Genomic DNA, 11699 nt, shown 5'->3' on the forward strand with positions numbered 1-11699 from the left:
GTACGTGCAAAACGCAAACAGGCCCAACCTCTCCACCCTCATGCAAAAAATATTAAGTGACAAGACGAATGCCGATGGAGGATTACGACGCAGCGTTTGGCGCACATATGAGCCGCTCGCTGGGAATGTTTCGGACTGAGATTTGATCCGTGAAATGAAAGCAAAATGTGTGTTCTGTCTTACCTGAGTGCAGACAGCGGTGTTGTCTCTTCAGCGGCAGTCGCTCACCGGGTCGACTCAGCTTCTCTTCGTAGTGCAACGGTGAACCGGAGGAGGGCGCTGCGGAGCGAGCTCTGTCTGTCCTGAAATGCAACCTGTCGGCTCCCGGCAGCCCTTCAGTCCATCTACTGCCATCACACGCGGTGTAAACACAGACATGCACATAAAAGTGTGTTTATTATTACACATTGATTCAAAGCAGAAATATGTGGATTTGTTACGTTTCCACGTTTTTGATCTGTAGTTTGAGAAGATTCCGTTTTGTTTTGATTAAAGTGCCACACTGGAGTGAATAAAATAGTGAAGTTGCAAGTTGAAGTTCAAAGTCCTGACCTCAGACTCATCCTACAGCTTATAGATTGGATTGGATTGCTGACTGAGGGCCAGAGCTGCTCACCAAAACATCAGTGTTGGCCTTCAGTGACTCTCTGCTGTCTGGACGGAATCAATTCTCTGGAGGAGGTTCAACATCTGCTGCAAACACTGAAACCAGAGGAGTGAGAGTGACAGCATGAGATGTCCATCACACACGTGTGCATACATAACAACCATGATGTTAGGCAAACACAAATATCCACTATCACATATGATATCTTTTATTTTTTATCATATGGACTCGAGGCTTTCAAATATCCTTTCTCAATAAATTAACTGCCAGATTAAAACATCTGGAACATTTAGAACATATTTTAGTTACCAATCTTTTGCCTTCTCAAATTAAATTCCAGTCAAAGATCTGTCTGAACAAATATATTTCATGTTGGTAAGCTCTAAAGGAAGTTTGATTTATTAAATAATTGTGAACACATCCAGAGAAATAGGGTTAAAAAACTCAACAGCAGCAGGACAGTTTTTTTTTTAAAGCACAGGGTTTATATTTAACCATTATAGGAGAACAAGCATGCAAAATGATTATTAACAACTGAGTGACGTAACCTGACCTAATTTAGTCGTTATGCTCACTGGCTGCACGATTTAACACAGCGGTTCCCAAAGTGGGGGTTGGGGGCCCCCTGGGGGGTCGCGAGACACTGACACTGAAGATGCCTCCTAAAAACAAACACAAATGTGAAATGATTTAGAATTGTATATTATAACCACTATTGTGAAAATATATACAAAAACAGTATTTCTATTTAAAATAAAACCAAAGGCCTCATGTGAGATTTGTGCTAAAAATTAAATGTGTAAAAGAATCCTTAAGATGTAAGTTTGTATACAACTGAATTAAGGTGTTTGTTTCTCTTTACAAATAAAAATGTAGACAGACTATAATAATAATTGTTTTCAGGCTGTTCTTTTGTGTTGTTTTAATGTCAGTGTTTGGATACGTTTATAAGTGTGTGTGTGTGTGTGTGTGTGTGTGTGTGTGTGTGTGTGTGTGTGTGTGTGTGTGTGTGTGTGTGTGTGTGTGTGTGTGTGTGTGTGTGTGTGTGTGTGTGTGTGTGTGTGTGTGTGTGTGTGTGTGTGTGTGTGTGTGTGTGTGTGTGTGTGTGTGTGTGTGTGTGTGTGTGTGTGTGTGTGTGTGTGTGTGTGTGTGTGTGTGAGAGAGCAGCTGAGCACAACTTTAAATGCTTTAACCTCCTCCAGGGACAGTGGGGGTCCCCAGTCTCTAGCTCCATTATTTCGATGATTGCTGGCCTGAAAGTTTGGGAACCCCGGATTAAACAGACCTCTGGAGTCAGAATCACAAAAATAAATTGAAACTCAGGGGGCCGGTAGCCTCATTGTTAGTACATATGCCCCATGTACAAAGGCTAGGCCTCAAGAAGGGCGGCCCGGGTTCCAATCCGACCTGTGGCTTTTTTCCTGCAGGCCTTTCCCTTTCCCTCCCCTCCCCCTCTCTCTATCTCTCTCTCTCTCCAATTTCTGACTCTATCCACTGTCCTGTCTCAAAATAAAGGCATAAAAGGCCAATTAAAAAAAAAAACAAGAAACACTGTTGAGGGAACTATGCAAAAACTACTTGAAAAATGTAATATATTTAACACACAAACAAATGTTCTCTTCCCAAACCTCCTTCTCTGTTTCAGGTGTTTGGTATAGTCCGAGTTAAGGTGTTAGTATTTACATTATAGAGACCCCACAGCTGCATTAAAAATATAAAAAATCCTAGACATAACAATATAAAATAAGAAAAAGGTTCTTCATCATTTGAACAGGAATCAAGAATCTGAATCTGCTTTAATTGGCGAGTTCTTTGACAGACAACAGGTTATGAATTCTTTATCATGAACAACCTACACAGCTACATTATTCATAAAGATAGAAATAGTCACAGTGTAGGTATAAAAGAGGAAAGCAGATCAAATTATCATGCGTGGTCTGACATTATAACACAGATTTCACTGTTAACATATAGGATCTGTTTTGTTTCTGTGCACAGGAGAGATGTCGTGTCTGAGGGTTGATGATCCTGCGCTGATATTTCCTGAAGTTTCCTGAAACTCTGCACACGTTTGAGTTCTGACTAGAGGGCAGGTTGGTAGCCATGATTGTTGTTTTTCTTGTGTTGTCCAGTTTGCTGTTTGATTCAAACCAGATGAAGAAGATGATGATGATGGATATGCAGAGAACAAACATGGGCTAAATGTCAGCACCAATATTCCCATAATATGTATCATGTTAGAAAAACATCCCACATGTATGTCATATGCAGTATGCCTTAAGACAGGATGCTCAAATACCTCCGGTTGCATACATTTGCATCATGCAGCCCAGCATGTTTTTTTGAAGGCTTCTCTGCCTCCTGAATGCCTCGGGCTTTCTGAATATCCAATTGAGCAGTTTTTCATAAACATTAGAGTTTTACGATATTGAAAAAGCAAAACGGACAAAGTCCAAGGAGCATTTCTGTGAGAAAGTAGTACATCCCAATGTATGCATCTACTGTATGCAAAGTATTGTATTTAGTATGGGCAGCTGTGTTTGTTCTTTATTGAAAAGAAGAAAGCATAAAACTCATAAACAGGCTGGATGATTTCAGAGAAGAGCTCCTGAGGCAGCTTGAACTTCCTGAACTTCTGCAGGAAATACCTCTGATTCTGTCTGATGCTCACTCAGTGTTCTGTGAAAGTATCAGTTACTGCTTTTAAATCTGAAGTATTGAAAATATGATGATTAGGTGTTTATGAGTTGTAAAGATGTGTTTGCCCGGCCTGATTTTTAAACGTGAAATATTCAAACAATCTGAATCAAATGTTGTTTCTGAAGTGCTTATAAATTTAGAAATGGTATACATTTAATTCTGAATAATTTTAATCCATAACAAACAGCTGTCTGACCATCAGGGTAAATAATCTCTGCTAGAACACCCCAAAAACTAACAACTAGATTCTAATCAGGATGCTTAAAGGTGACATATCCTCCTCCTCTTCTTCAGTTTAAATAATTCTCAGAGCTCCTCAAAACATGTGTGTGAAGTTTCTTGTTCTAAATCCACTCTGATCCTGTATTTGATCATGTCTATAAACCCCTCTATTTCAGCCCTGCTCAGAACAGGCTGTTTCTGTGTCTGTACCTTTAAATATGTAAATGAGCTGTGTCTGACCACGCCCCCTCTCTGGAAGGGTTTGAGTGTCTCTGGTCTTTCTCGCTCCATGTCCTATTGTTTACGGTGAGAAGGCAGACTCAGAGGGCAGAACAAACACCTAGCTGTGGGAGTGTCACCCACCTGGGGGAGGGGCTACTGCCCTTTGTGATGTCATGAAGGGAACATCTCCAAACGGCCTGTTTGAGCATACATTTTCTGAAAAGTGGAGCAGGAAAAAGACAGAGAGGATGGACGTTTTAAGACACATATGAGTGTTAGAAAGATGGTGAAGTGGATTTAACATAACATTTGACCTTTAAGTTCAACTGTTTAAATACCAGAAATATAAGACTGATTTTTAGAATGTCATTATGTTTAAATGTTGCACAATACGCTTACAATGAAACAGAATGTTTATATGTAGTATTTTTAGATGTAATGAAAATATGATTTGAACAACCGTAAAGCTAATTAAGTGAAACTAAAATAAGGTTATGAGTGGCTTTACTTTTCTTTAAAATGCGTACAGTAAGTGTGAGCAGCAGATACAGTAACAGCTCAGTGTGTCGGCACACAAAGGTCGAGTGTTGGCACATAAAGCAGAGGAGGCCTGATGGACTGAACAGTGCACCCTTGTGTCACCCGTCTTTCAGCGCGCCGTCTGTGGCCTCTCGCTGTCACACACTGGGTGCCAACTTTTACACCAAGTCGAGAAACCGCTCAGCTCTGGAAAACAGCAGTGGAATATCTGACGCTCAGATCTGTGTGGGAATGTGGCCATGATGTGTTGGCAGATCAAGACTCTGTGTGCCTTCTTTACACTTTTCTTTCCTTCTCTCCCCCCCCCCCCCCCCCCTCTCTCTCTCTCTCTCTCTGTCTGTCTTTGGAAACCTTCCCAGTGTAACAGCTGTCCCTGGCTGTAGGGTTGAAGATGATTGGATTTATCCTGTGGTGGAGTTGACTGTGGGTCAGGTGCTGCCGTGGGATCCTCCTCAGGATGAAAATCCCCTTTTACACACCCTTTAAATCCTCACATGGTCTTCAGTCTGTTTACCTGGAGGAGACGCCTCTGTGACAGAGAGGGACGCTTCACTCTGACAGGAAGTGGAGCTCAGAGCGGCTGAATAAGAACAAGGTTCAAGTTGGAAGGTTATAAGGTTGACATATATGTAAGGAAATGTGTTTTCCTGGTTATATCTGAATGAGAAGATCCATGACACATACATGACGCTACAGTTGCTGATTAGCTTAGCTTAGCATAAAGATTAGTAACAGCCTGTCTGGCTTTGTCCAAACCCAATAATATCCTCCTCCCTGAACCTTTAAAGCTCATTACATAACCTTTTGTTTGTCAATCCTTCAATTGACTACAACAAAATAAATAAATAGAGACGACTGATACCACTGCTGTGTTTTTAGACCACATTAAATATTAAAGGAGAAATCTGTTCTCCTAAACCCAGGGCCTGTTTTTTTTTTACGTTGTGAGCTCTAGTTAGAGGATTGCTCCAGAAGATCGATTCAACCAGCCGTTGTGAAACGGGCTGTGATGGCTGCAACATAATCCTCATGAGTACAAGAGCCTGATCAAATTAAAACATCTTAAAGTTCAAGGTTTTGCCACTAACAGGTTCAAAATGTTATTCTTAGAGTCTGGCATCATTACTGTACGGAAAGGATCTGGTCAACCCTCTGACTTTTTCTCTCCACCGTGTTGTTCCAGCAACAACTTGACTCTCCTGAGACTTTTTTACTTGATCCAGATTTACTTCCTTGGATGAAACTTTGCAAATGTACCTGATTAGTCTTCAGTAATAGAAGTAACCTCTAGATATTCTCTCGAGGATCATATGAGGATTCATCCGCCGCTGAAAATAGTCCCCAACAAATGCACAATATCCTGCTATTTGCATTTTTTTAAACGAGTCACTTTTATGACCTGTTTCAAACTTGGACTCTGCAGGTTAGGGGACACAGGAGGACATTGCAGATTTGTAATGTGTGGACCAAAGAAAACGGACTGAATTGATGTCTGGACAACAAGTCTGGTTTCCAACACTAGAGGGAGACATTGCAGAGTCAATGGAGTCCTCTTGTCTGAAAATCAGCGGTATGAAATCACCCTTAAAAAAACTGTCTGAAATCCATGTTAAAGAAGTCTCATGACCTTTCAAACCATAAAGATTTATATTTTATAACTAAATTCATTTTTGCATGATTTTAAGCAGACCAAGAAGAAGACGGGGGTCCTTGTGCCACATTCTGTAAATGAAGGTGCTGTTTTATGTGCTTATAGACATCTTCAAGAGGGAAACTATTGGAGATCTGCCAGGCTGTGAAACTTTCTTTCTTAATTGATTTTTTTGATGATTTGACAGGGATGATGCTGTGAATCTTTTACTTAAAAAAGCTGAAGTATAAGTCTGTATTTTAACGTCCCAGGGCAGAAGCCACCAACGATGTTTAGCTAATGAAAATTAAAGATGAGTATATAATCTCATAAGACACCAAACAACTAAGAAACAAACAACCACCCTGACACAACAGTTCACAGTAAATCCGTCACTGTGTTGTGTTGGACTGTAGAATACTTCCTTGTTTAAGTTCCCAGCTTGTTTTGTTTTCCAGTTCAATATTTAATCAAATCTCCTGCTGCTGTTGAGGATTTACCTCCTGTGAATTATATAAACTAAAAACCATGTCATCATGTTAAAACTCCACTTAATGCACACATGTGTAAGAGCGCTCCACATGTCAACAGCATGCATTATGCACCCTGTTTAGTATCTTCCCTCCTGCTGTTGAGGTGAAGCTGCAGCTGAGGTCATTCTCCGATGTCAGGCTTCGTTCTGTTATCTTCTGTTTCAAAATGCGTCGCATCAGTCGAGCTGCACGGAGGAAACATCCTGAAGTGGAAACAATTTTCACATTTTCTAACTAAACTCAAAGACTGACTTCTTTTGGTTCTGATTACACGTTTCATCCAGAGTGAAATCTTGTCTCCACAAACCTCAGGAAGAGTAAGAAGAAGTGACTTTATACTGGAAATTTAAACTTTTGAAAGCATGAAGTTCAGTCTGACTGCTGCTGTTTACATCCTGATCATCACACTGTGCATGGTAAGTTATTTAAAATAATCCAGAAATGTTACCAGATTATTTAAAAAATAACTGAGATGACATACAAAAAACAAAATAAAAAGATATTGAATTAAAGTGTGCAACTGTTTGGGCGCAGAAGTCGCGGCCTGGGTTCAAATCCGACTTGAGGCTTCTTTCTCTCTCTCTCTCTCTCTCGCCTGATTTCCTACTCTATCCACTGTCCTATCAAATAAAGGCAAAAATTACCTAAATAAATCTTTAACAAATGTGCAACTGTGATATTAAATTAAACTTTAATTAATTGTCCTGCCAGGTTTGGTCAACTCACCCGGAATGCTCGATAGTTCTTCATCTCCAAGAGAAAGAAAACGAGTGTAACCTGGAGATGGAGACCACCAACAAAACTGCAGGTACCTGTTTCCTTTAGTGAAAATGTATTTAAACTTGACAAGAAATTATAAAAAAATGGAGAAACATTTCTTCGATTTGTTTAAAAAGATGTATTTAATGTCAGCCTGTGTGGTGGAGTGGGACGGAGTGAGCTGTTGGCCGGCCGCCTCTGAAGGAGAGATCGTCTCTGTTCTCTGTCCTCTGCTGCTGCTGAAACCTGAAACTCCTCCAGGTAAACATCACGATGTCATCCACAGGAGCTTCTCTGATAATGACATTAGAAAATAAATGTTTAAAGGTCACATATCCTCCTCTTCTTCTTCAGTGTAAATAAGTCTCAGAGCTCCTCAAAACATGTGTGTAAAGTGTCTTGTTCTAAATCCACTCTGATCCTGTATTTGATCATGTCTATAAACCCCTCTATTTCAGCCCAGCTCAGAACAGGCTGTTTCTGTGTCTGTACCTTTAAATACGTAAATGAGCTGTGTCTGACCACGCCCCCTCTCTGGAAGGGCTTGGGTGTACTCGGGCTTTCTCGCTCCATGTCCTATTGTTTACGGTGAGAAGGCAGACTCAAAGGGCAGAACAAACATCTAGCTGTGGGAGTGTCACCCACCTGGGGGAGGGGTTACTGCCCTTTGTGATGTCATGACGGGAAAATCTCCAAACAGCCTGTTTGAGCACACATTTTCTGAATAGTGGAGCAGGTAGAAGATGGAGAGGATGGACTTTTCTCATCATTGGGGGGTTTGTAGACGGACTAGAGACACATGTTAGTGTTAGAGAAACATGGTGAAGTGGATTTAGCAGAATATGTCACCTTTAATTTTTTATTTTTGAATATGAAGTGCATCATTGGAGCGGGTTTTTTTTTTAGAAATGCTTATGCCCTAATTTCTAGATTCCTAAAAAGAAGATTTCTTTCTCTAGTCTGTTGTAGAAACTATTCTTCAGGTCCCATCAGGTTGAACCTCTCAGTTCTTCATCAGCGTCCTGAAACTTTTTTTTTCTCCTCAGTTCCAATCACGAGGAGCTGCACAGAACAAGGATGGAGCGAGCCGAGTGTGCCGTATTATAAAGCCTGTTACTATGACGCTCCTGAGGAAGATGAAGACATGAGGAATGAGGTACAGAAGGTGTAGAATGTCTCCCTCTGAGTTTAGTGTAGCTGCAGTGTTGAGCCCTCTTAACCATTTCAAAGATTTGCTTCTTTATGCCTCCAATAGATGAATGTCTCTTTGTTTTTCTGCAGAAGAATTACTTTGACGTCCTGAAGTTGATCTACAGTGTTGGATATGGACTTTCTCTGGCTGCTCTCCTCGTCGCTGTTCTGCTTTTCTGCTCCTTCAGGTTGTTTTGAATACTAATCTCTTTGTACAGAATAGAATAAGATAAAATCATTTCAGTTTAAAATGAAATGTTTCAGTTCAACTCAGAGAAACAAGATATTTATTAACAATGCTTATGAGTGTGACAACGTTTTATTTGTCTGCAGGAAGCTTCTCTGCACGCGGAACTACATCCACCTGAATCTGTTCCTGACCTTCATCCTCAGGAGCGTCGCCGTGTTCGTCAAAGATTTTGTTTTATTTGCAGACAAAAGCACAAACCACTGCACCGTGTCCACAGTGAGTCCCGCTGAGACAGACTGAAGGAGCAAACTAATATCACTATGAATCTGTTCATCGAGAAATTAATTACTCATTCTTTAAGATTTAAAGAAAAATACTTGTGATGGGCAGCAGTAGCTCAGTCTGTAGGGACATCTTGAAATTTGTCTGGTAGCTGACGAGGTTCCCTTACTCACTAAAGCTAAATGCACCAAATCTGTATCCTCACCCTGGAGAAAAATAAATAAATAAGTTTGTGCCTCCATATTTTAAATTCCTCTGTGATTTTTTGTCGTCTCAGGTCGGATGTAAAGCCGCCATTTCGTTCTTCCACTTCTGTGTTTTATCAAACTTCTGCTGGCTGTTGGTGGAGGGTCTGTACCTGCAGACTCTGCTGATCTTCACCTTCACTCAGACCTCAAAGATCTTCAGGATATACTTCTCTGTCGGCTGGGGTATGAAGTGTTTTCATGTGTCTGTGTGTCCTTATGTAGTTTCTCTTATCCACAGTCTGATTATCTCAGGGACTCCGTCTGTGACCGTTGTGATCTGGGTCCTGCTGAAAACTCACCTTGATGATGAGGGGTCAGTAATACTTCAACATGACTATCTTAGACTTGATGTGGTGGTGATGTGATGGTTTTAATGTGTGTGTGTGTGTGTGTGTGTGTGTGTGTGTGTGTGTGTGTGTGTGTGTGTGTGTGTGTGTGTGTGTGTGTGTGTGTGTGTGTGTGTGTGTGTGTGTGTGTGTGTGTGTGTGTGTGTGTGTGTGTGTGTGTGTGTGTGTGTGTGTGTGTGTGTGTGTGTGTGCAGGTGTTGGGACGACCTGGAGAGCAGCTTGTGGTGGATTATAAAGATTCCCATCCTGCTCTCTATATTTGTAAGAACAGTTTCTTTTTATTATTATACATTTATTTTAGGTATAGGACAGCAGGTAGAGTCAGAAATCAGAGAGAGAGAGAGTGGGAAAGGTCGGATTTGAACCCGGTCCGCCTGCCTAAAGGACCCCAGCCCCCGCACATGGCGCGCCCCAGCAGTGATTATAGTTAAAGTAAATAATAACAGAGAACAGCGACTGAGTGTTGACTGTTTGTTTTATGATCCACAGATAAACTTTGTGATCTTCCTGAACATCAGCAGGATCATCGTTCTAAAGGCAACGCAGATGAACCCGAGTGAGAAGCAGGTGATCAGGTAACACTCACCTGTTCGCTCGTCCTCGTCCTCTCGCTCTCTCTCTCTCTCTGACCTTCTATCCCGTGTCGTCTGCTGCAGGACGCTCGTCCGCTCCACGCTGCTCCTCATCCCTCTGTTTGGAGTTCACTACGCGCTGTTCGCTCTGATACCTGAACACGTCGGGGTGAAGCCTCGGCTCGTCTTCGAGTTAGTTTTAGGATCCTTCCAGGTAACTCGCTATGACAAACCATTACTCAAAAAGACAGATGTGCAGGTTTACTTACTGTGTGGAACACCGGAATGTTTTTAATACAGATTGAAGCACTAATGGTTATTATTATTGAATTTGGGCCACTGAAGGGACATTAAAGGGACGTAAATTCTAACTTAAGGTTTATCTCTAGAAACTTCTGAAAGATCTCCATAGAATTTTGAGAAATCCCCAAAAGGGTTTGAGAGATCTTGAGAAACTTTTGGGAGATCCAAAGAAACCCTTTCAGAATCCTGAAAACCTTTGGGGGAAAAAATGTTTCAGATCTCTAGAAATTCTTGTCAGAGTCTGAGAAATGTTTGCAAGATTCTGAGAAACTTTTACAAAACCTCACAAAGGTTTCTCAGAGTTTTACAAATTGTTCTCATTATCAACCCCACACTTTGTCCCTCAGTGTCCCTTTAGGGCCTCCGTACATTCTGAAAATGTTTTTATGAATTGTTGTGTCTAAAGCTTCCATGATGTTCTCTAACATCCTGATTTGTCAGTCAGTCCGTCTTTATTTGAGAACATAAAACAGTAAATCTTCACATTTGAGGAGTTGGAACCAGGAAGTGTTGAGCACATATTTTAAAAATATGTTTAATTGTACAAGTGAAGGTGTGATTACCCTCCTAACGTTTGTCTTTCTTTTTCCTGCTTCAGGGTTTCATAGTTGCTCTGCTGTACTGCTTTCTAAATGGGGAGGTAAGATACATGTCTACTGTGTCAGGAGTTCAAATCAGAAGTGCAATAAAAAAAAACAAAGTCTCTCTTTCAGGTACAAAAAGAAATTCAGGGCGCTGTGAGAAGATACCGGACTGACACAAAGACAAACGACATAAATCTTCAAACACAAGAATACCTCAACTGAAGTCAACTCACAGAAGAAGAACACAGATTTCATTTTCAAGTTTTTACTCAACAGAAGCTGACACAGGAAGCTGCTTCTTCTTCACAGAATGTTTTATCCTCTGATGTGTCATAGAAGTAAAACATTTAACTGAACAGTAGACTCATTAGCCTTCTCTAGATTTATATCATCACACTCTATGTACTATGTTTCATTTTAAACTGTAAGAACATCAGTTAATAAATAGATGAATTTGCACCTCTAAATGCTCAGCCGTCCTCTTTAGTCACTCTCCAGATGTGTCAGTGTGATTTTAATTCTCCTTGTCGTCCTTCTATGTTGATAATTAAATACTGAATAGTGACATAAGATTTAAAGTTCCTCCGTTGTGCAAAGTTGTTGTGTTGTTGTCGTGCAAAGCCAGAGTCTGTCTATGAAATATTCCTCTGCAACAGGCTGACACCTAGTGGTCATAATATCACATTACAACTTGGCCCTGACAATACTGTTCTTACCAGTTTGTTTAGGCCGTGACAGTAACTGGAGGTCCACACAGTAAACCTGCTTT

At 40.8% G+C, this 11699-nt stretch overlaps 2 protein-coding genes across 2 annotated transcripts in view; one reads left to right on the plus strand and one right to left on the minus strand.

Moving 5' to 3' along the window:
* Positions 1 to 338, minus strand: part of mapta (microtubule-associated protein tau a) — a 37536-nt gene extending 37198 nt beyond the window's left edge. The window contains exon 1 of the mRNA XM_061027898.1: positions 184 to 338. The gene's annotated coding sequence lies outside the window, so the exon portion shown is untranslated. The remainder of the gene's footprint in view (positions 1 to 183) is intronic.
* A 6478-nt stretch (positions 339 to 6816) lies between these two features.
* ghrhr2 (growth hormone releasing hormone receptor 2) lies at positions 6817 to 11383 on the plus strand. Its single transcript, XM_061029002.1, has 12 exons — positions 6817 to 6870; positions 7166 to 7262; positions 7367 to 7474; positions 8260 to 8369; positions 8495 to 8592; positions 8738 to 8870; positions 9154 to 9437; positions 9666 to 9732; positions 9961 to 10046; positions 10128 to 10257; positions 10945 to 10986; positions 11060 to 11383. The coding sequence occupies exons 1-12, from the start codon at positions 6817 to 6819 to the stop codon at positions 11150 to 11152; spliced, it is 1302 nt and encodes a 433-aa protein (XP_060884985.1). The 3' UTR covers positions 11153 to 11383.
* The last annotated feature ends 316 nt before the right edge of the window (positions 11384 to 11699 follow it).

Source organism: Labrus mixtus, chromosome 21, assembly GCF_963584025.1.
Source record: "Labrus mixtus chromosome 21, fLabMix1.1, whole genome shotgun sequence".
Lineage (NCBI taxonomy): Eukaryota > Metazoa > Chordata > Actinopteri > Labriformes > Labridae > Labrus > Labrus mixtus.